Source organism: Centroberyx affinis, unplaced genomic scaffold (assembly GCF_046629955.1).
Source record: "Centroberyx affinis isolate AG114_WGS23_722 - 3 ecotype Tasmania unplaced genomic scaffold, CSIRO-AGI_Caff_v1 ptg001780l_1, whole genome shotgun sequence".
In the NCBI taxonomy this organism is placed as follows: domain Eukaryota; kingdom Metazoa; phylum Chordata; class Actinopteri; order Beryciformes; family Berycidae; genus Centroberyx; species Centroberyx affinis.
In genome coordinates, this window is record NW_027280173.1 from 91,509 (window position 1) to 117,255 (window position 25,747).

The following is a 25,747-nucleotide window of genomic DNA, read 5'->3' on the forward strand; positions in this document are numbered from 1 at the left end:
AGAGAGAGAGAGCCAGCAGAAGAGAACTACTGTTCATTTGGCTTCAAAAGGTAAGAAATCCTCAGTGAGGCACGCTACACTTCAGTAAAGGAATGAAAACTTCCACTGTACATTGAATGCTATATTTCTTTAAAGGAAAGATCAGTTTTTATTGATGTGGTATGATGAACAATGAAGTATCAATGGTAGAACAACAGGTAACCTAAATATGCAGTCACTATCTGAATATACAGGCTACGCAAATATATTCAGTTATACATTCAGAACATATGTAATGTATACATTCAGAATATATAGAGAAAATATATATTATATACAGTATGTATATATCAAAACCTTCCATTTTCAGGCAATGCATTATCCCTCAAAGAAGAGAAAAATACTGAAAACTATATTGTGTGATAAAACTGTACTGTACTGCTGTAAGGGTAATATAAATAAATTTGACTTGAGTGGAACTGACATTGGCAACAAACATTCTCTTTTTACCGAAAATCTTCCCGGATTCATCTGATCTTGATTTAGAGAGACAATATTGGCAGCTAATATTGTTAGCACTCCATCTGTTGTGATAGCTGCAATGATTATTATGAGATGCTACATGAAGGGGAATTCAGTGTAGAAATTAGTGGTGTAACGGACCGTAGTTGATCCGTGATCCGTACGGATCCGCCCCCACGGTTCGGAACGCATATGAACCGCGGATTAATTGCAAAGTTTAACCATCATAGTGTGAAATACAGTTTTACTGCCGCTGTTACTTTTTAAAGTAATAATTCCCTAAGTCTCGATGCAGAGTTGCAGTGAAAAGATACAGACAGACAGATGCTGCTGTGTTTTACTCTGAAGCGCAATGACTGTGTAAGGGAAGAAAAAAAAAAGGACGAGCCGTTGCTTTCTCCTCCGTTGAGTGAAATCCGGTAGGCTGTGACTTGACTTCGGGCATTTTCAGTGGAGGAACTGGGAAACTGGACGTGCTTGTCATCATTGAAATAGATCGCAAGATTGTGATGTTTATTTCAACTTGGGCAGCAAGTTGCCTTCCCTTCCAACACAGCTCCGCTCAGAGAAGCTCCTGTCTCTCTGCCTGTCTGTGGCAGAGCCTTCAGTGTTGATAGGCTATTACTTGTGACGTGTAACCAATCAGATAGTGCTGTGGGCGGGACATTGAGCGAGACTACAGAGTGGAGACTACAGACAGAGAGGCGGCTGCATCAGAGCCAATTTTTAAATTAATTCAATTCAGTACTTCAGTACTACACTGTGTCTTCAATACGTCAATACTAAAAACACATACATAGGTAAATAAAATATATAAAATAAGAACAGCAAAAACAGTTATCACATTTATACATTCAAACATACATAATATAATAAAGTCCTTAAGTGCTACATTCGTTTTAAAGTGCTTGTTGCTTTGTGCTGCTACCTACCTACTTTTAAAGTGCATTTAACCCAAACCCTTTTTTTTTTTTTTTGCTGATCCGAAAAATGATCCGATCCGTGACTCAAAACCGTGATACGATACGAACCGTGAGTTTTGTGATCCGTTGCACCCATAGTAGAAATGGTACCAACATTATTGCATTATCTGACAGATGCCCTTTATTTTAGGCAAGCTGCTCAAATGTAGTGATCCCTAAGAAAAGTAAACTGAATCCCTCAGATACATCTAATGCTGATGCTGGTAGAATGCCCTCTAAAGCAGAACGGACAGGAGGGCACGCTGCTGTTGCTGTTTCACCTGAAGGTAAGAAACCACTTCTACCCTGCCATTACAAACATGTTTCGCAGCCAAGCTTTGTTCAAACCCACAGAACTACATTTTTAATTCTAGCGAAGATCCCAAGGTTTCCTCTTTTTTGTATCATTACAGGGAAGAAGATGAAAACGTTTTTCAGCTTCCTGGCTGGCAATACTTTGAAGGCTGACAAGAAGTTTGAAGAGTGCCTCACTAAAAGAGGCTTCAAGAAGGTGACATTGGACAAGTGTGATTTCATCCTGGCTTTCTGTCCAATCGTCTTTCGAGTTAAGACTGACATTGACTCAGCAATGGATGCGATTCCGGGTATTGTACATTTTTGATTTGAGTATAATGTTTACGTCAATATCAGTGGAGTTTTCACTAATTTGCTCTATTAATAAACCTGATAAATTTTGTTAATTTTAATTAATTCACTTATTCAGTTATTATTCTTTAGAATTGTTTGTGGCCATTATTTAACAACTATATTCCTACTGCTGGCTTTGTTTATGTTTAGGTTTACTTGATTGAAGACATTATTTCACTTTCAAATTGATTGACTGAGCTATTGGTAAAATAACTGACATTCTATGAAATCTAAATGTAACTTTTAATCTGCTAATGCGGCTGCAAAAGTTTTCATTGCATTTGTAAAAATATTTATAAAAAAAGTAAAAAAAAATACCTAGAAAAATAAATTACAGATAGAGGATATTCATTTTCCCTTCTATTTTTATTATCTTTTTAAGTTGGTAAACCGGTGATTCTGGTGGTTCTGCATCATACCTTCAACAAAGACTTCAGTGTACCTAACAGCAGTGGACTAGTGACCAGACACGACGCCATCCTGACAGTGGACTGTCTGTTCTATGAAACCGAAGGACTGTTAGACTGTCCACGCAATGATGCAGCAATCACAGAAGTTATGAGGAGTGTTTGCAGTAAAGGAAGGAAGGAAGATAAGACCCGGAGAAAGGTGTGGTAGTATACAAATAAACATCATTTCAGTCAATTGTGATATATTGTATATTGTGGCCTATAATACTGCTCAATTCTCAGGAGAACACTGGAGGCAGACACCTTACAAGTGCAAAATGGACAAAAAGTTGATTGTACCTATTCAAAGTTCTCACCAACTTTTATTTGAAAGACAACAGGGATAAAAAGGGGGAAAAAATTGAAGAATGGTTGCATCCATTGTTGGGCTCTGAAGTCATCTTACTGAGTTTATTTTCCATCAGTGCTACCTAATGTTTACTCATTAAATAATAACATTATGGAAAGCAATACCAAACCAGCAAAAAACATGTTTTGCTCAACATGATTTCACACAAATGCGTGAAATGAGCACGACTTCTTAACACCAAATTACGTGTTGGTGGCGCATAAAGTGTTACAATTACGTGTTCCCCGTACAAAATGGTTACATGAAATAGGCACGAATATAAACAGTAAGTAGTGTCACACTACAGTAGGAAAGTAAGGGTTTGTGGAATTCCTATTTAATGACCAAAGCCTTTCCCTAACCTTAACCAAGTTGTTTTAGTTGCCTAAACGTAACTGTTAGCCAACCTTTAGCTGAAAATGCCATGTCCAAGTGTTACTGATGCGGATTTCATGGTGGTTTTGCCTGTTCGCAAATTTGTAGTTGCTGACGGGTGAAGTTGCTTGCAGAGTGATTTCACAGTAACGCTATTATTTCAACAGCAGACAGTCTTTCTGTGTGTTCACACTCAGTTGGCAGGTCGATCTATAGACAAATTGTGGGCGGTGCGAGAGGCTTCAATTTCATAGTCGATGACTGTAAAAACAGGTAAATCATAATTTTTTGTTGCTTTGGTTTTGCCTTTAGTAATGTTACTTTGTTTTGAAGGGTTAACATAGCTAGCTGGCAAATGCTAATTTAGTTACGGTAATCAAAAATAAACAGAAATTAAATTACTTTCAAGCTTACCATCAACCCCAATGATGGATGCAACAGTACTCAAAGCAAAGTTGTAGACAACTGGGAAGATTTGTATGGCTGTAATCAACTTCTCGTTCATTTTGCACTCAGGCAGACCTGTTCATGAAATAAAACCATGTTGGTAGGGGAACAAGGAAGTGCAGAAATCTGACTGGATATTGATGACTGATGACTGCAAAAAGTTCAGCCATGGCCAACTTTTCTCCCCATCCCTACATCAGCCTTGTTTCCCGCTCAGCTCTACAGGACTTGAATGGACGTCTGGTGACTTGATGATCATGTTGCTCAAAGTGACTAACACATGGTTTGAGATATTGTATGAATAGCCTCCTTCTAAATTGTGTTCTCTTCTCAGAGTCAGCCTTGGAACTCCATTACAACTACACAGAACGAACACGTGAGTTGGACATTATTGGTGATTGTATACATTGGTTTCAATTCATTAGTTCAGATGTCACGTTGCAAAAACTCACAGCATGTCACTTTTTTCACAGGCCTCAGATGCATGCTGTACTTGCTTTTCCTGATTTTCCCACTTTTCTCTGTTCTCTTTTCTGTTGTCGCTGTTGTCCATGTTAGACTGATATATGTGCCCGATGTTTGATGTGATGGATATGATGCAGCCTGATTGATTACATATTTATTGTAGAATTGATGAACACTACACTAGTCGTCTATGGGAAGACCTTAAAGCTGAAGTCCGGGATTTCCCCGTTGGTCCCGCTTTGTCTGGCGGTAAAAATTTCAAATGACGTTCAGACTACAACTAAACAGCCATGGAAGTATTATATTATCAATGTGTCACTCGTGTGCCGTCATGCCACCAATAAACTCACCAATAAACAGTTCCCACCTTAGCAAAAATGGCATATCCGAACCAGGTAATTTGACTTTCAATTAGTGTAACTTTTGTAATAAAATTAGGCAATAACATCAATAAAAATTGCAACTTGACAGAAACAGCAGTCTATAGTGTGTGCGCTAGCATATCAGTCAGGTTGGCCAAAAATAATTTTCAATGTATGGTCTTTGGGTATGCTAGTATGCTAACTAGCTAGCAGCACTCAGCTACCCAGTGCAGGTAACCTGTGTTGGCTAATGTTAGCTTGATAGTTAGCAGACTTTTGTTATACCTGTTCAAAAATTTAAATAGCGGCCTATGGAGAGCGTCTCCAACCATAGTAATGCTGACAATTGCTATTGTGTAACATGATTCCATGGTCCAGATGGATAAAATGTATATTACTGGAAAAAGTCCCGGATTCCAGCTTGTGGTCCAAATGCAACATGTGGATCAGATGCATATATCATTTTTTATTATTATTATCATTATTATTATTAATAATGTTATTTTTTCAATGATGGTGACGGTTATTATTATTATCATCCCTGGTTTCAGTGGAGAGTTTTGCTGTCCTGTGATGCCTGATTTTTTAATTGTTTAAATTTATTTTCATTAGTTAGCATTCATTTCTACAATATGCCATCTTCCTACAGCAGGTAGTATTTTTTGCACTGCAGTGTGCTTTTATGAATTGATTCCATAATATGCAAGTGAACAAAGGGAGTGTGAGTACAGGGAAAACGTTAACACTAATAATGACCTGGTATTTCACGTTTATGAATGAGAAAACACCCTACCGTGACGGTATCTGCTCCTAACATCACACTAAACCTGCTGGTAAATTTTATTAATTAGCCCCTTAGTTATTCCCTTCCTTTCCCCCCTTAGTGTTTCCCCAAGTTTTATTCTTGTCATGATGGAAAAGCCTGTTAAACAGCATTTAGGGTAGATAGTTACATTGTGTCCCAGGCCATTAATCATCATTGGAAACAGGTGAAATTGTTTAATAAAAATGGCTCACACACTGGCTCTGCAGTGGAATTCAAAAATACCCGTCAACTAATTGATGAGTGCCATCTACGTTTGACAAAGTAGAGCTACACCTGATACAACTCCATCTAAGTCTGTCAAAAGCCAGCTAAGCCTGACCCAAGTCCAGCTAAATCTGACAAAGTACATCTACGAATGACAAAGGCGTGAGGATGTCCTAAAAAGGCCACCGTACCCCTGATCTAAACAGGCATTGATGTACATTCTCATTCCCTGGTTTGACATGTGAGGGCCTCACTGAATTATTTTCACACAGATTAGAGGAGTTGAAGATGATTGTTTTGTTTTCGTTTCCATATCTTTCAGCAGATTTTTTAACCAACTAAATGCACTAGATTTACAATGTACATTACCGTGTATTTACCATGTATGCTACTGAATAAAATTGAATTGAGACCCCACTCAGTTCCTAACTGCTGTTCTTTCACTTACAGTATAGAATGCTATATTAAGTGTATAGTTTGTTTCACAGCACAAACTAGTTGCTACCTTTGCAGGATGCAGCTATTACTTTCATCCTCCTGGTGTACAGTACTGATGTCCAAGAGTATTGTCACATTCTTCACAGTGATTCTAGTGTTTTTGCATGTCATTGCAGGTCTACTACTGGTGAATTGTTTGCTTCATGCAATATGTGACCATGTGACTGGAGAACTCTCATTGGCCATGTCCTTATTTAAGACTGTTTTATGTTATGTTAACAAAGCGAGCTCAAATACATACAGTGGTTCAGACTTCAAATGAAATGTGGCACTGCTGCCAAAGAACATTGAAGTCGGTGTTATTTGTAAAGGTAATCAAAGGTATATTCCGCAAATGTAGACTGTGCATTTTAATCACTTTGAAACATTGTGGTTACTCAGTGTTGCATTCATATAAGAACACATTCAAAGGACATTCATAGCATTTATATTCATAGCATATCCATAGACAGTTCAGTCAAAACTTGTGTACACGCACTCATAAAGGAAGAAAACAACACAGCTGACATGCCATAAAAAAGGGGACTTTATTATACCTCTGGGTTATTAGTACAGTTTATGAGTTGCACTTTGGTCAGGCCTTCAGTGTAACTGGCAGCAGGAAAGTAGGTTCGTTATTATTATTATTATTATTCGTAATTAGTAGAGACTTCATGAGAAAAGGAAAGGAATCTGCACACTACATAAAGATGCAATAAGCCACGTTTTGTGACCACTAGAGGGTGACAGAAACCACAATACACTTGTAGACTAGATGGCACTCAGAGTGCATACCTCCGCCAACACTATGCAATTGTCAATACATGGCTGTTCCACATGTTGGATTTCCACCAAAAAATTATTTCTTCCATGACACATTACCAACTTGTTTTACATCAGGAGATGCACACATTTTCATGACTGGACTTGAAACTGGACATGAGATATGCCTGTTCAAATTCTAGCCACTTTGAAGCAAAATTGGCAGGGCGGTTATGTCTAAATCGTAAATGAGCTCTACAATGCCCCCATGTTGTTTAATTGTAATGGAGGGTTTGCCTCTTCTGTCTGCCTGCTGATAGGCCACAAAGTTTGATGGTGTTATGTGAATCCATTCAGAAGTTGCATGCATTTTTATGAGAAACCACACACCCACTGCCATGCCCCCCTTTGGCCAATCGGTGCGAAAGGTTAATCAGTAATTCTTTGCCCCATGACCAACATTTCCAAAAAGTTTCATGGTGTTGCCTGAATCTATTCAGAAGTTCCGTGCCTTTTTGTGAGAAGCCACACCCAGTGCCACGACCCCCTTTGGTCAATCAGTGCAAAAAGATAATCAGTAATTCTTTGTCCCATGACCAACATTTCCACAAAGTTTCATGGTGTTGCGTGAATCCATTCAGAAATTACAAGCCTTTTTATGAGAAGCCACGCCCCCCTTTGGCCAATCGGTGTAAAAACTGTATCAAATGCAAATCTGTTAGTAACTTTTGGAGTTATCCTGCTAACAGACAGACAGAATAGGGCGGAAATATAACCCCCATCCAACTCCATTGGCGGAGGTAATAACACAGAGCAAAGCCACTGCACTATGGAGGCCTACCAAGAGAAAAACATCGCAAAGCACAAGCATAATAACAAATAATAATAATAATAAGCTTTATTTATATAGCACTTTTCGAAACACAGTTACAAAGTGCTTTACAGTCAAAATATAAGAAAGTCCAAAGACATTAATAACTACTAAAAGAGAAAAAGTAGAATAACAACAATGAGATGGAACAACAAAGGGGCAGGAACAGCATAAAAAACAAGGGGAAACAGTATAAAAACAACAACAAAACAAAAAAAGAGTAAGCAATGATCTTAAACAGACTTAAAAACAGGAGAACAAAATGGTGACATAAAAGCAGAAGAGACTATAAGAAGGCCTTCTTAAACAAGTGGGTTTTGAGAAGCAATTTAAAAGATGCTACTGAGTTTGGAAGTCTGAGTTCCTCTGGCAGGACTTCCAGAGCTCAGGGGCTCTTACAGCAAAGTCATTAGCCTGGACCTTGGAACAGTCAGGAAGGCCCTGCCTGAAGACCTCAGACTGCGCTCTGGCTCATACAGGGTTAAGAAATCTATAATATAGCTAGGGGCTAAACCACATGGCGCTTTAGAAGTTAATAGTACGATCTTAAAATCGATTCGATACTTAACAGGCAACCAATGAAGAAAGGCTAAGATAGGGGTAATGTGGGCACATTTTCTGGTATTTGTTAAGAGCCTGGCAGCTGTGCCAGCTGTAGACAAGAGAGAGAGTGCTGGCTGAGGCAAGTATACAGAGAGTTACATTAATCCAGCTGAGATTAAATGGATAACCTTCTCAAGGTCAGCAGCGGGAATTATCTTATTTTGGAGATATTCTTCACTTGGAAGAAGCAGGACTGAACAACACTCTACTTGAGTATCAAAAAGGTTAGAATCAAACAAAAAACCTAGATTTTTTTAAACGGGCTTAACACTGGGCTGCTAAACTGCCGAGTTTACTCTGGATGTGAGTTATGGAGTTTGATGGGCCAAATAGAACAATCTCTGTTTTGTTCAGCTGAAGAAATTGCTGAGACATCCAGCAATTTATATCAGTAACGCAAGCCTGGAGACAAGTTAAACTGTCAGAATCGTGGGGTTTTAGACCTAGATATAGCTGGGTGTCATTCACAAAACAATGAACATATTGTGCTTTCGAGTAATGTGACGAACTGGTAGCATATAAATGGAGAACAGTAAGGGACCTAAACCGACCCTTGAGGGGACACCATGTGAAAGAAGTTGGAAGAAAAGTGACAGAGAAGGTTCTATTGGTAGGGTAAGAGCAGAACCAGTTTAGGGCATTGTCATTGATGCCAACCCATAATTCAAGGTGGTTTAGAAGGGAGAGAGTGGTGGACTGTGTCAAAGGCGGCACTGAGATCAAGTACTAATATTGAACTTTCTCCAGCGTCAGCTGGATCATTTGTGACCTTGACAAGGGCACTCTGTGCTGTGACGGGCACTAAAACCAGACTGAAATTCCTCAAAGAGGTTATTGTGGTTCAAGGGGGTCCATATTTGTTTTTTGAGGAGAGGATTTGCTACGGCATGCCTAAAACAGGAGGGGAAAGAGCCAAGGAACTGTTAAAGGAATAGTTCACCCAAAAATGAAAATTCTGTCATTATCTAGTCACCCTCATGCCAGTTGAAACACAGGTGAAGTTTGTCCATATAACACACAAGGAGGTTGCCAGTACAACTCCATAGCAGCCTTCTCCAAAACAACTGAAGTCAGTGGGGAACAGGGGGCCATATCCACAAACATTCTGAGAATCCTCTCAGAGTCTTATCTTAGCCTAGAATTCCTTAGCAAGGAGTCCTAGCTTAGGAGTGATTTAGGAAAGTTCTCAGAGCGACTCTGAGCGAGGAATGGACAAGAACTTTTATCTTAGTGAGGAGGTGTGGTTGACTCCGTTGCTAGGTATGATGCTCTCTTTTGGACGCTGTCATTGGTTGATCAAGAAAAATCAACACGCCTCTTTTTGTCGTCCAGAATGCACACAAAGAATCACACAAGACACAAATTACTCAATATTAACGTGTGGTTTGCTTATACTATCAAAAATAAAAAAAAATAGACAAAATCTTTGAAAACCACGAACGGTACTTTTTAATACTTGTACGGATCTTACAGGTTGACGCATTATGCCTTTATTTGGGTGGATGCAGTAATGTTATTATACTTTACTAATTTGATGCTAAGATTTGGTGAAAATGGCTCAAGACTTAGTAGTATTAGTATAATTTATAGACTATAGTGGCAAGCCTATATGAATAGGATTTTTGAACAAGAGTATATTGCCGATGATGCGGACGTGTGTCCCATCAGTGACCAGACAATACAGAGAAAACTCACTGTATCCATAGCTGCTGTTTTGTTGGTGCACGGTGCGCACGGCCAGTGGAAATTAAATAGGTTGCGTCACAATATGAGGCTGTGATTATTCTACTATGTGGTTGCATAGACCTAAATCACTGCTGCACTGTTTGCCTGTTGCTAAACATTAACATTGTGATAACTTTCATAATAATAATAGCATTAATGCGTCTTTCAGCCATTTTCTTCTCTCCTTAACAAACTCCTAAGTTCCTAAAAGTCCTCCTCTCTACTCTTAACAGTTAACAACCTAGCAAAGGACCGTGCATAAAGGCTAACAGCTAAGCTAAACGTACCTACAGAGAAGTGTCAGGCCGTGAGGAGCTTCGAGTCGGTCTGGGTTTTGACAACAAGCTTTAGAAAAGAGGAGAAAACAGCAACACAGCTGGCCTGCGTGTTTGGATATTGGTTTATATCATTATGTCTCAAGGAAATTTCCATATAGCACCTGTTAGTTTCAGGATTGGTTATAGGGTCTGAAATTGCTTATTGCAGGTTTAATAGAAAATGCCTTTTAGTTATGGCTATGATAAACTAATCACTAATGCTTTTTACTCCATTACACCATTCTGTGTTTTACATTCTGCTTTTAAACACAAATGTTGAATAAAATGTAATCAATCAATCAATCAATCAATCAATCAGTCAGTCACTACCAACTATGCCACTGCATACAGTAGAAACTCCATTCAACTTTCAACTTGCTTTGTCTGGCAGGGTGGCCAAGTAGCTTCAAATTCATAATGTTTAAGCAGCAGCTTCATTCACAACTATGGTATTTATAACTCAGCCATTGTATACTGTAGGAACTCCATTTAATGTTCAAAATGCTCATTATGACACGATGATCTGTGCATAAGCTTATATACCTTATTCCACTTTTAAAATGTGTACAATGTCAACCACTGTAAAATATTTATACAAAATCAAACAACTTGTCAGGTTACAGCAATCACACACACTTTCTTCAGGAAAGGATAAAGGGCTATACAAATAAAGATAAACAAGACTAGGAAATGGTTTTCTAGTTTTTCACTAAAGTTAGTGATTTTTTTGGATAAAGCAATTAGCGAGTAGCTTTAGATTGTCAGATCTTTCACTCTTCAGCTTTTCAGAAAACAGATGATTTCCAAGAAATGGTCTGACTGCAAAACAGAAAGTGAAAGTGTGTTGAAGCGTGTATTACACTGACTGCCACACATTCAGAGCCTCATATTGTACTAAAAGGACAGGGAGAGAGAGCCAGCAGAAGAGAACTACTGTTCATTTGGCTTCAAATGGTAAGAAATCCTCAGTCAGGCATGCTACACTTCAGTAAAGGAATGAAAACTTCCACTGTACATTGAATGCTATATTTCTTTAAAGGAAAGATCAGTTTTTATTGATGTGGTATGATGAACAATGAAGTATCAATGGTAGAACAACAGGTAACCTAAATATGCAGTCACTACCTGCAGTCACTATCTGAATATACAGGCTACGCAAATATATTCAGTTATACATTCAGAACATATGTAATGTATACATTCAGAATATATATAGAAAATATATATTATATACAGTATGTATATATCAAAACCTTCCATTTTCAGGCAATGCATTATCCCTCAAAGAAGAGAAAAATACTGAAAATCTTCAGTAGCAACTAACTATATTGTAGTTGCCTGTCCTGACACCCTCTCACAGAGCCAAGAAAGACCTTCTGCTATTGGACTCAACTTAAAGACAAGTAGAGTAGATGTGGGAGTGGAGGGGCGACCATTGTCTTGCTTTAAATGTTAGGGTTAGGGTTTGAATTGGTATAGGTAATACTAGAACTCCTTTTCAAGCAATGCTCCAGAAATCACAAAGAAAATCGATCAGGAGAGTTTGGTCGTTTTACTCATTTTTCAAAAGGAAAAATGCACATCGCTCTTTCCTTTTCTGTGGTGTCAACTTAAATGCAAAAAGCAAAAGGCAGCAAAATCACTTTTTTATTTATTGCACTTAAATTAGGAAAACAATTGATACAAAGGTACATGCATTCTAACGCACCTTGTCAAATGTATTTTTTTTTGGGTAGAAGATTATATAGTGCCTTCCCGAGGAAGTGCATTTCGTGCCTAGTTGCAGACTAATTTGCCTGCAAAAAAACAAAAATGGGACAACCTCCAGTTTCCATACAATCTATTCAGTAGGCAGGCAGAAAAAAGTAGCTAGATGTGTTGCTAGTCACCTTTGAGAAATAAAGTTGCCAGGGGGTCTGAAAAGTCACAACACATCCTGTCTCTCATTTTGTTTTTCCAGGAGCTATTAGCAACACAAGAACATAGCAGTTCTGAAACTGCTGCAGAAATGTCAGAAGAACCTCAACCATCAACAAAGAATCTTAATCATGTAGGAATACTGCTCTGCACTAATGTACTTAGCTAAGGACTATACAATCATATTTGAAGATACAATACTTAAATAAAATAATTTTTCAACTAAGGACTATACAATGAGATTTGAAGAGAGAATACTTGAATACAATATTTTTTCTGTTGCAGGATCAATCTTCAAAAGGTATTCACCAAAGTCATTGCAACGCCAACAGAGATGATAGCAGTAGTCAAAACACTGCAGAAAACCCAAAAGAGGAAACTCAAGCTCCATTAAGAAAGAAGTGTAAACAGGTACTGTAGGAAAACTGCTCTGCGCTCATTCAGGATTTAGACAAAGACTATACAGTGACATTTGGAGATACAATAACTGATTTTACAAACATATGTCTATAGTTTATGACACAATTTTCTTTTTTTTTCTGTGGCAGGATGGACAGGATCAATCTCCAAAAGGTAATCGCCAAGGCTATTGCATCTTAAAGATTTATTGCTCTCTGTTGGACCACTTTCAAGTCTCTAGTGGCGTTGTTTGTGTTTATTACATTGCACTGAAGAGATTTCTTGTATATTTCTTTCTGACTTTTTAATAACATAGCATAATAGTATGTGTGGCTAAACATGAATGAATTTTAACTGTAGTTTGACACTGTGGCTGTTTTGTTTACTTTTCCATGAGAAGTCCCATCATTCAAGAATCTGTCTAGACAAAATTGATATAGTCAAAAACCAAATGGGGCTTTGAGAGGTAGGTTGTCAGTGATTGTCATCATGTGTCAGAGGAAATAAACTGGTTTTGAAGGTTTCTGAAGGACTAAGGGACCATTTCGACTGTTTGACATTGAAGGCCTCTTTCTTAACATTACCAACAGTCCTCTCTTACTTTCACCTCTCAGCTACCAGTGTTCTCCCAGAGTCAGGAGTGGAGAAATTCTATACTTTTACAACTGGAAACACCCTTGGGTCTCATGAGGAGGTCAATCAGGCTCTCACCAGCCAAGGCCTACAGGAAGTGATGTCACCAAAAGAATGTGATGTCATCCTGGCTTACTGTCCCATTGTCTCCAGAGTTGGGACTGATGTTGAGGCTGCAATGGGAGCCATCCCAGGTATTTTAATTATTTTTCAATTTATCCTTTTACTCCAACAGTAACACCATACCCAGGATTTTACTGTACTTCCATTATGCAAACACCCTTCAGACACAGCATATCATAACTGAGATCAATGTGACTTTACACGTATTTTTCTCTCACTGTCTTGACAGATGGCAAACCAGTGATCCTGGTGGTGATGCATCACACTTTCCATCAAGACATTGTTTTAGCTGAAAGCAGCAGACATGTATCCAGAGAAGATGTTGTGCTGACAGTGGACTACCTGTTCCATGAGACCATAAGACCATTTAATTGTGATTGGAACACTGCAGCAGTTGACGACATTTTGAAAGTGTTAATTCCTGAATCAAAACTGGTAACCAATCTACCAATTTTTTTATGGCAACGTTTCTATCAATGGTTTAGTCGAACTGACTAGTCGTTGATGACGTCATCACATACACACATAAAAATGAGCAACTTGTTTTGACAAGATCTCTGTGCTGGCAGACAACCAGCTCATTACATTACCACTTACAGTCAGGGCCGTGCACAGACTTTTAGGAGGGCAGGTGCTCAACTGTAAAAAACACAAAGGGCAGCCCCCCAGTGCACCAAAACTGAATTTAGATTAAATAAAATGAAAAATGTTTGCCAATCCGCTTACTCTTCAGTTTGCCATTTAAATTAAACAGCTAATAATTATAATAATATAATAATAATAAAATTATAATAAATACAAATAATAAATAAAAAATAGATCTGAAACCACTCAAAATGAGTAGGAAAGTACAAAATAAATAATACAAAAAATCCTCCTGGCTTCGTTCTTCACAGCAGCACCCTCCTGTTGGCCATTTGCTTGTAAATGTCAATGACGTCTGTGGTATCAATGGGGATGTCCTTCTCTATGGCCAGCACACCTGTCAGGCTCCTATTGTCTCCTCTTATGGGGGTGGGGGGCGCGTGTCGTTGTGTGTGTGTTTTAGCACCACTGCACCGTGATCTCACCTCCAAACACTATGCGTGCTACACGCCAGCAAGTTCGAGCAGGACAGGACTAAACCATTTTACAGAAAGAGGGGGGGCTGTCTGGCAGGGTGGACTTGGTGGTGGTAATGTTGATGCGTCGAGTAATTTATGCAACCCCTATTACACACTATATACACATTTTTTTGGTCACAGTTTTCAGACCACAACTAATGAACCCTAAAGACCTGAAAAATAACAGACCAATTTACCATCTTCAGTCAAAAAGTTGAGTTTGACTCAAGACACATTTAGTACATATTTAGTACAGCTTACAATCTATCTCATCTCCCACCATACCAGCCCTTCCTTTAGATTTGTTGTCTTTCTGGCAGTTTGTCATTTATGATTGTACACACACACACACACACACACACACAAACACCTCAGATGAAGCAATACCCTCTTTGCTGATCTGTCAATCGTCAGAATGAAGGAAAATATGTATTTTCAAAACAGCAATGTAATATTTAGCAGTTTCTTCTCATCAGAACCCCTCTTTACATTCATTCTGTTTTTAGCCCTGTAAAGTATTGTGTGATAAAGCTGTACTTTACTGCTGTAAGGGTAATATAAATAAATTTTACTTGAGTGGAGCTGACACTGGCAACAAACATTCTGTTTTTAACGAAAATCTTCCTGGATTCATCTGATCTTGATTTAGAGAGACAATGTTGGCAGCTAATATTGTTAGCATTCCACCTGTTGTGATAGCTACAATGATTATTATGAGATGCTACATGAAGGGTAAATCAGTGTAGACATGGTACCAACATTATTGCTAACAAATGTACTCATTGCAAAGCCTATCTGACAGATGCCCTTTGTTTTAGGCAAGCTGCTCAAATCAAGTGACCCCTAAGCAAAGTAAACTGAATCGCTCAGATACTTCTAATGCTGATGCTGGTAGATTGCCCTCTGAAGCAGAATGGACAGGAGGGCATGCTGTTATTGCTCTTTTATCTGAAGGTAAGAAACCACTTCTACCCTGCCATTACAAACATGTTCCGCAGCCAAGCTTTGTTCAAACCCACAGAACTAAATTCTTAATTCTAGTGAAGATCCCAAGGTTTGTAAAGATACCAACTATATCATGCTGAATTACAGGGACAAGTGTATAAAATGGTGCACTAACATCTAGATTTTGTTCCATTTGATGTAATGGTGCAGTCATAAAAATGGTGCTCTGGGTTTGAATATTTCACTCAATATAAGCATGCTACAGCTTCAATGACATTTGTGTTTGGGGCTCAGTTACTAAAATGTAGCCTATTTCTGCCAAGAAGCACCTTAATGATGAAAGTGAAAAACAGCAACGTGTGGTCGCAGACAGAGCGAGTGAAGCACACAGGCACACTGCACAAGAGTACAATAATTCCTCATTTTTGTAACTTTGTTTCGTATCTGAAAGCAAGGTATAGCTGAGCTTTAAGGGATAAGGCTGGTGTTTTTTTAATGCATTTCCTACGGTATACCTCTTGTATAGACTGTACTTTATTCACTTGTATTTACCTGATTATTGAGTGTGCTTTAGTTTAGTAATAAATATATTATTTTGCATAAAGTCACCTCACGTGCTCATTGTGTGGGTTTAAATTCAAACATGCTGAGGGTTCACTCCTTCAGATGAGACCTGTTGATGCTGTCTGTTATCTGGTGCCCCGTTCTTAATTCTCATTGAAACTAACTCTAAATATTGATATCAGGCACCATTAATACCTATTACCATTACATAGCTGAGCTTTAAAGGATAAGGCTGGTGTTTTTAATGCATTTCTTACCGTCAACAAATCCTATGAAAATAACAAAATCATCGATGCGTTTGCTCTACTCCCATTACTTTCCGACTTCCCACGTTCCCTTTTTAGCCTTCAACCCGGAAGTCATTAGCTCCAATTGTAAGCTAAAAGTTCTACAGCTACTGAGACATGGCTTTATTGGGCATCGGCTACATGGACGAGACTTGTTAACAAAGCAAATTCATTGCTGATTTCTGTAATTTTTCATAGGATTTGTTGTAAGAAATGCATTAAAAACACCAGTGTTATCCTTTAAAGCTCAGCTATACCTTGCTTTCAGATAAGAAACAAAGATACAAAAATGAGGAATTGTTGTACTCTTTCTTGTATCATTGCAGGGAAGAAGATGAAAACGTTTTTCAGCTTCCTGGCTGGCGAGACTTTGAAGGCTGACAAGAAGTTTGAAGAGTGCCTCACTAATGGAGGCTTCAAGAAGGTGACACTGGACAAGTGTGATTTCATCCTGGCTTTCTGTCCAATCGTCTCTCGAGTTAAGACTGACATTGACTCAGCAATGGATGCGATTCCGGGTATTGTACATTTTTTTATTTGAATATAATGTTTGCATCAATATCAGTGGAGTTTTCCCTAATTTGCTCTATTAATAAACCTGATAAATTTTGTTAATTCACTTATTCAGTTATTATCTTTAGAATTGTTTATGGCCATTATAGTGTTGTAGTACTCGAGATCGGTCTTGGTCTCGAGACCAGTCTTAAGACCACATTTTGCTGGTCTCGGTCTCGTCTCGGACTCGACTGCATTTTTACTCGGTCTTGACTCGGTCTCGGACAAAGAGGACTCGGAATTTTATTTCAAGACCAGTCGAGACCACAAGTGCAGTAACATCATTACCTGCCGGTGCATTGTCTGACTCTGATTTATTTTTTACTGTGATTGGATATAAAACTTTCCCCTTCAAATTGCAACCGATAACTTGGCTTATTTTAAGTTTGAAAGTTTATTAACCATTAAACGCTGCCACCCTCACTCACCCCCCTCTGAGCCGCGCCAAGAAAGAGAACGCAGGATACAGGAGGAGAGAGCACCATGTGTGGCTGAAGAGGAGAGAATGAGAATAATACAATTTGCCTACAGAAATCACAGAGAGTTTTGCAAAACAGTTCTAAGAACAAACACCGATTCCATACAGGCACACGGCGCGTTCAATTCAATGCGGTGCATTAAAGCATTCCGACACAGTTATCGGTTAAATTATAATTTCACTAATGTTAGGCTTAAATTCCACAAGGTAATAACGTTACCGTTAAAGTCTGTAGTGCAGCAGAAGACGTGTTATCAGGTTACTGTTTATACCGTTACTGACACAGGCGAGTAAATTGTGGAATTTTAAGTTTCACTTTCGTCTGCACAGCGGGGCTCTGGCAGATTGAGTAGGGGAGAGCGGGGCAAGTTGTCACATTGGTCAAAGTCAAAACACTAAAACATAAAAACAATTTGTAGCCTATACATGACAGTAAGTTTATGTTTCTTCTCATTTCAGGAATCAAAATAATTATACATTGTGACATAAAAGCAAGGGATAGCTATAACCTGATAATAATTTTGAATGTTTTAGTGAAGCTCTGTGCTCAGGGTGTTTTAACACTTCTGTTTCATTCTGCCCACTGTCTTGAGCCTTTCCAAAGGTCAGTGAAATCGAATTGCAATGTTTCAAAGGATTGCCTTCTGTCACCGAGTACATACTGTACATCCATTTGTATTTTACTTAAATTCCTAAATGATGCTTTCTTTCTTTTTGAATTTTAGCAGAGAAATTGTGTAAATGTTGAGCCATCACTCTGATTACATGGTCTTGAAAATGGACTCGCATTGGTCTGGTCTTGGTCTCGACTCGGTCTCGCCCCCCTTCGGTCTTGGTCTTGACTCGGTCTCGCCCCCTCAAAGTCTTGGTCTTGACTCGGTCTCGGTTTAGGTGGTCTCGACTACAACACTAGGCCATTATTTAACAAATATATTCTTACTGCTGGCTTTATTTATGTTTAAGTTTACTTGATTGAACACTTTGTTTCACTTTCAAATTGATTGACTGAGCTATTGGTAAAAGAACTGACATTCTATGAAATCTAAATGTAACTTTTAATCTACTAATGCGGCTGCAAAAGTTTTCTTCAACACTGAAGAAAAAAAAATACCTAGAATTTATATGACAAAAATAAAATACAGATAGAGGATATTCATTTTCCCTTCTATTTTTATTATCTTTTTAAGTTGGTAAACCGGTGATTCTGGTGGTGCTGCATCATACCTTCAACAAAGACATCAGTGTACCTAACAGCAGTGGACTAGTGACCAGACACGATGTCATCCTGACAGTGGACTGTCTGTTCTATGAAACCGAAGGACTGTTAGACTGTCCACGCAATGATGCAGCAATCACAGAAGTTATGGGTCTTCGTAGTGATGGAAGGAAGGAAGATAAGATCCAGAGGAAGGTGTGGTAATACACAAACAAACATCCTTTCAGTCAACTGTGATATATTGTATATTGTGGCCTAATTAATATTCACTTGCTAATGTGACCACAACTGCTCAATTCTCAGGAGAACACTGGAGGCAGACAAAAAGTTACTGAGCAGCCAAAGGTAGGTCATAACAGTATGAATACTTATCTCAAACCTTCATTTTACTCTTAAGACACATTTTTGACCATAGGTGTGCTCTTAACTGTGTGTTCACACAGTGAGCAACACGATCAACAAGTCACCGGAAGTCCATTTATTTATTATAGAGTTGAGCCGATGTGCGGCTTTGGCTGAGAAAAGTTGGCCACAGCTGAACTTTATGCTGTCATCAGCCATCAAACAGTCAGATATCTCTGCTTCCTTGTTTCCCCACCAATGTGATTTTGTTTCATGAACATGAATATTTACACCTTACAAGTGCAAAATTGACGAAAAGTTGACTGTACCTATTCAAAGTTCTCAACAACTTTTATTTGAAAGACAACAGGAATAGAAAGGGGGGGAAAATTGAAGAATGGTTGCATCCATTGTTGGGCTCTGAAGTCATCTTACTGAGTTTTTAATGTTTATTTTCCATCAGTGCTACCTAATGTTTACTCATCAAATGACAATAACATTATGGAAAGCAATACCAAACCAGCAAAAACATGATTTCACACAAATACGTGAAATGAGCACGACTTCTTAACACCAAATTACGTGTTGGTGTCGCATTTAGTGTTACAATTACGTGTTCCCCGCACAAAATGGTTACATGAAATAGGCACGAATATAAACAGTAAGTAGTGTCACACTACAGTAGGAAAGTAAGGGTTTGTGGAATTCCTATTTAATGACCAAAGCCTTTCCCTAACCTTAACCAAGTTGTTTTAGTTGCCTAAACTTAACTGTTAGCCAACCTTTAGCAGAAAATGCCATGTCCAAGTGTTACTGTTGCAGATTTCATGGTGGTTTTGCCTGTTCGCAAATTTGTAGTTGCTGACAGATCAAGTTGCTTGCAGAGTGATTTCAGAGTAACACTATTACTATTTTGGTCACAGTTTTCAGATTTACCATCTTCAGTCAAAAAGTTGAGTTTGACTAAAGACCCATTTATTTAGTACAGCTTACAATCTATCTCATCTCTCATCCCACCATACCAGCCCTTCCTTTAGATTTGTTGTCTTCCTGGCAGTTTGTCATTTATGATTGTACACACACACACACACACACACACACACACACACACACACCCCCCCCCACACACACACACACACACACACACACAAACACACCAGATGAAGCAATGCCCTCTTTGCTGGTCTGTCAATCATTAGAATGAAGGAAATATGTATTTTCAAAACAGCAAAGTAATATTTAGTAGTTTGTTCTTATCAGAACCCCCCTTTGCATTTATGCTGTTTGTAGCCATGTAAAGCAATGTGTGATAAAACTGTACTGTACTGTTGTTGGGCCACGCCATAAGGTGAAACAAAAGAAAACTAATTAAAACAATAGGGCCAGCATCTGTGGCCTAACAAGAAAACCAAAAGCCTTAACTCTAGCCCACCCACTGGGCTGGATCTCAGACAAAGGAAAAGCAGCGCCAAAAGTTCCAACTGGCCCTGAAGTTCACACCTAGGTGGAATTCAAACTCCGTTCTCTCATTGGACGAGACTCCCGCGAGCCCCGGGATCCCCCATGACGTCACGGAGGATATAAATTCCAGGAGCTACCTTTCCGCACCGCCCCTTCCTTGCGACCCCGTTGCTGAACAAGGTGGTATTTAAAATGGATCGAACTGGGGCGCCCTGGTGGCTCACCGAGTAGGGCGCGTACCATTTGGCTCAGGCCTTCCCGCAGCGACCCGGGTTGGAATCCGACCCGTGGTCCTTTGCTGCATGTCCTCCCCTCACTCTCTCTCCCGTACCTTCCTGTCTCTCTCTCACTACATCTCTCAAATAAAGCATAAAATGCCAAAAATAAAAATCTTTAAAATGGATCAAACTGTTCTTTTCGTTTAAGCCGAGGCGCAGTCTTCAACTCGCTGGACGAGTTCGCCATAACACTATTTGGATCCCGAAGGATTAGATTAGCTGTTTGTGTATCCGGCAATCTAACTCCTTGCGCGCATCTGTATGAGTAACCAGTGTGTGCAGCCGACCTGCAGAAGTGGACTGGAAGAGACTACAGCTGAGGACACTCCTTCCCTCCAAGAAGACAACGTAAGGATACGTTTCTTCCATCAAGTCGACTCCTGGCTGAAATCCTTCGCTGCCTACGAGGAAAGCCAGCTGACCGTTGCTCCGTGTGAGGAGAAATAACGGTCTCGCCGCGCCGACCCGCCTGGAGAACCCCACCGGCTCGACCCGACGAAAAACACACACCGAATCACTCGAGAGTGATTTTTCCCAAGTAAGAGGCTTTGGTTCTGGGCAGAGACTAGTATAGGTGTGTTATTTAAGCTTTGCTGTGAAACCTATCATTAAGCTTGCTGCTTGATTTGATTGTAATGTTTTGAAGCTGAATGTGTGCCATTGCATGTCGCCGGACTTGCAATTGTGTTTATCGCCACGTAGAGAGCCAATATACTGTATTTTACTAGCTCAAAGACCAGTAACCCGGTGTACTACTTCCCAGTTGTACCCCGAGTTTCTGTGTGGTAAAAGGCTATTATTGGTGCTTTAGACGGCGAGTGCTCCCCTCTATTCTCTCTCTCTCTTACTAACCCACACACATACACACACCCACATCTCATTGCACATCCACCGCTACCTGAGGAGTAGGTGGTGTTGGTTTAGCTGCCTAATTCCAACCCCATCTTGATTCCAAAACTCCTCTTTGTTCAAACTGTGCGGTCACGGCCACCATCTTGAACTCTCGCGAGACGTCCCACCCACGTGGTCACGTCCGCCATCTTGCTCTCTCTCTCCTCTCTCTCTTCCACACACACACACACACACACACACACACACACACACACACACACACACACACACACACACACACATCCATATATGCCATATGCTGTTTATGTCTTTTATGCTTGCTAGTTTAGATCCATAGTAATAGTTGTGTAATAGTGATTGATTAACTAAAGTGCTATTGATTATTAATTGATATTACTTAAGTAAATAAACACTGTTATACATTTAAAGAGAAGTTGTCTGTGATTTCTTATGCATATGTGTTGTGGTAACTGCTGGCTCCGATTTCATAGTCAATGACTGTAAAAACAGGTAAATCATAATTTTTTGGTGCTTTGGTTTTGCCTTCAGTAATGTTACTACACTGTTTTGATGGGTTAACATAGCTAGCTGGCAAATGCTAATTTAGTTTCAGTAATCAAAAATAAACAGAAATTAAATTACTTTTGAGCTTACCATCAAACCCAATGATGGATGCAACCGTACTCAAAGCAAAGTTGTAGAGAACTGGATTTGTATGGCTGTAATCAACTTCTCGTTCATTTTGCACTCAGGCAGACCTGTTCTTGAAATAAAATCATGTTGGTAGGGGAACAAGGAAGTGCAGAAATCTCATTGGATGTTAATGCCTGATGACTGCAAAAAGTTCAGCCATGGCCAACTTTTCTCCCCATCCCCACATCGGCCTTGTTTCCCGCTCAGCTCTACAGGACTTGAATGGACGTCTGGTGACTTGATGATCATGTTGCTCAAAGTGACTAACACATGGTTAGAGATATTGTATGAATAGCCTCCTTCTAAATCGTGTTCTCGTCTCAGAGTCAGCCTAGGTACAGCTCCGTTACAACTACACAGAACGAACACGTGAGTTGGACATTATTGGTGATTGTATACATTGGTTTCAATTCATTAGTTCAGATGTCACGTTGCAAAAACTCACAGCATGTCACTTTTTTCACAGGCCTCAGATGCAACTTCTTGCTTTTCTTGTTGCTGTTGTCTGACTGATATATGTGTATGTGTATTTGATGTGATGGCTATGATGCTGTTTGATTGATTACATATTTATTGTAGAATTGATAAACACTACACTAGTTGTCTGTGGGAAGACCTTAAAGCTGAAATCCCTGTTGGTCCCGCTTTGTCTGGTGGTAAAAATTTCAAATGATGTTCAGACTAAAACTAAACAGCCATGGAAGTATTATATTATCAATGTGTCACTTGTGTGCCGTCAACTCACCAATAAACAGTTCCCACCTTAGTAAAAATGGCATATCCTATACATGCTGCCACTTGTTGACATCATTAGAGAGCACAATGTATGTTTCCATAGTTATGCGGATGACCCGCAACTGTACATCTCTGCTGAACCAAATGATGCTGCAGCTATAAACTCCATTACTACCTGTCTTTTGGCAATAAATAAATGGATGAGCAATAATTTTTTAAAGTTAAACGAGGACAAAACTGAAATCCTACTAGTCGGCCCTAAAACAAAAAGAGAAATGCTGTTTAATAATCTGGGAAAATTGACTCCCTGGATTAAATCTGAGGTTACAAATCTTGGTGTTATCCTAGATTCAGAGTCCCACATTAACAAGGTGACGAAAACATAATTTTTCCACCTTAGAAACATAGCTAAAGAACGACCATTTATAAATCAAAAAGATGCTGAAAAACTGATTCATGCCTTTGTTTCAAGCCGACTCAATTACTGTAACGCACTTTTTACTGGTCTCCCGAAAAAAAACACTGAGAGTCTTCAGCTCATTCAAAACTCTGCAGCTCGGCTATTAACCAGAACCAAGAGGAGAGAGCACATTAGTCCAGTTTTAGCTGCTGTACACTGGCTTCCTGTAACATTTAGAATTGATTTTAAGGTCCTCATCCTTATATACAAAGCCCTTAATGGGCTAGGACCAAGCTACATTTCTAACTCCCTTGTTCACTACTTGCCTTCGAGAACATTGCGATCATCAGCTGCTGGTTTATTGGAGGTTCCCAGCAACAGCCGAAAGAAAATCGGGGATGCAGCCTTTGTCAATTATGCCCCAAAGCTCTGGAACACAATACCTATAGATATCAGGGATGCCAGCTCGCTAAATATTTTTAATAGAAAGCTAAAAACCTATCTCTTTACTTTAGCCTTTAACTAGCTCTGACTTTCCTGATACAGGCCTGAAACTCTTTTTTTACACTTTGCTTCGCACTTCTTTTAAAATGTTGTATTTTACTTGATTTTATGCATTCTATGTACTTTATTTTTACTATTATTATCAAGTGGGTTTTATTCTCCATCTTATTTTACATTAATTATGGCATTCTATCCCTGTTTTTATGCTCATTCTATGTCTATTTTCATGTGAAGATGCATTCTATTCTCATCTTTATCTTATTTTCACTATTATATCAAGTTTTATGTGAAGCACTTGGTGCATGTAATTTCTTTGTTGTAAAGCGCTTTGAGCTGCATTTCTTGTATGAAAGGTGCTATACAAATAAAGTTTATTATTATTGTTATTATTATTATTATTATTATCATATCCGAACTTTTGTAATAAAATTAGGCAATAACATCACTTATGATAATGTAAATATTGCGACTTGACAGTAACAGCAGCCTATAATGTGTGCGCTAGCATATCAGTCAGGTTGGCCAAAAATAATTTTCAATGTAAGCTCTTTGGGTATGCTAGTATGCTAATTAGCTAGCGGCACTCAGCTACCCAGCGCAGGTAACCTGTGTTGGCTAACATCAGCTGAATAGTTAGAAGACTTTTGTTCTACCTGTTCAAAAATTTAAATAGTGGCCTATGGAGAGCATCTCCAACCATAGTAATACTGACAATTGCTATTGTGTAACATGATTCCATGGTCCAGATGGATAAAATGTATTACTGGAAAAAGTCCCGGATTCCAGCTTGTGGTCCAAATGCAACATGTGTAACATCAGATGCATATAGAATTTGCATGTGAATTGTTTGCTTCATGCAATATGTGACCATGTGACTGTAGAACTCTCATTGGTCATGTCCTTATTTATGACTGTTTTATGTTAAACAAAGCGAGCTCAAATACATACAGTGGTTCAGAGTTCAAATGAAATGTGGCACTGCTGCCGAAGAACATTGAAGTCGGTGTTATTTGTAAAGGTAATCAAAGGTATATTCCGCAAATGTAGACTGTGCATTTTAATCACTTTGAAACATTGTGGTTACTCAGTGTTGCATTCATATAAGAACACATTCAAAGGACATTCATAGCATTTATATTCATAGCATATCCATAGACAGTTCAGTCAAAACGTGTGTACACACACTCATAAAGGAAGAAAACAACACAGCTGACATGCCATAAAAAAGGGGACTTTATTATACCTCTGGGTTATTAGTACAGTTTATGAGTTGCGCTTTGGTCAGGCCTTCAGTGTAACTGGCAGCAGGAAAGTAGGTTCCAATTAGTAGAGACTTCATGAGAAAAGGAAAGGAATCTGTCTGCCTTTTTTATTTTATATAGAGTGCAGATTCCTTGCCTTTTCTCATGAAGTCTCCATTAATTTCCAAAGGCAATGACTGCTGTGAGATTGATAAATTCTGCATCACACTGAATAACTGCTGCATCACACTGAATAATTGCTGCTATTATTACTATTTCTATTTACTCCATATCAGGGCATTGCTGCAATTTGAGACTGAGAAATTCTGCACTTTAAGACTGAAAATCCTGCAAATCACACTGAACTATTGCTGCTTCTCACTGAACAATTTGCTGCTATTATTACTATTGTTTCATATCAGGGCATGTTGCAATTTGGGCCCACTTGGCACCTTGTTTATTTTTCTGATTTTTACAGTCTTTTTCCTATCTTCACACTTTGCTCACTTTATATTTATATTTATATATTTACTTATTTTTATTTACTTATATTTGTGCTTTCCTCTTGATTTTATTATTGCTATTGCCTGAACTGGGACCCGAGTACCTCATTTAATTCCCTTTCATGTACAACATGTTCTGGAATGACAATAAAACATCCTTATCCCTATAGATAAT

General features: G+C 38.9%; 1 protein-coding gene across 1 annotated transcript; it reads left to right on the plus strand.

Annotated features, from left to right (window-relative positions):
* Window positions 1-24,040, plus strand: LOC139652325 (uncharacterized). Its single transcript, XM_071529357.1, has 12 exons — window positions 1-50; window positions 12,304-12,393; window positions 12,546-12,671; window positions 12,809-12,833; window positions 13,274-13,486; window positions 13,645-13,850; window positions 15,337-15,472; window positions 16,641-16,832; window positions 18,535-18,758; window positions 18,867-18,908; window positions 22,514-22,558; window positions 22,656-24,040. The coding sequence occupies exons 2-12, from the start codon at window positions 12,352-12,354 to the stop codon at window positions 22,749-22,751; spliced, it is 1,347 nt and encodes a 448-aa protein (XP_071385458.1). The 5' UTR covers window positions 1-50; window positions 12,304-12,351; the 3' UTR covers window positions 22,752-24,040.
* Window positions 24,041-25,747: the final 1,707 nt, after the last annotated feature.

Coding starts and splice junctions, on each gene's coding strand:
- LOC139652325 (XM_071529357.1), top strand. CDS start 12,352: ATGTCAGAAGAACCTCAACCATCAACAAAGAATCTTAATCAT. Junction 12,834..13,273: donor ACAGGATCAATCTCCAAAAG/GTAATCGCCAAG, acceptor TTCACCTCTCAG/CTACCAGTGTTCTCCCAGAG. Junction 13,487..13,644: donor TGCAATGGGAGCCATCCCAG/GTATTTTAATTA, acceptor CTGTCTTGACAG/ATGGCAAACCAGTGATCCTG.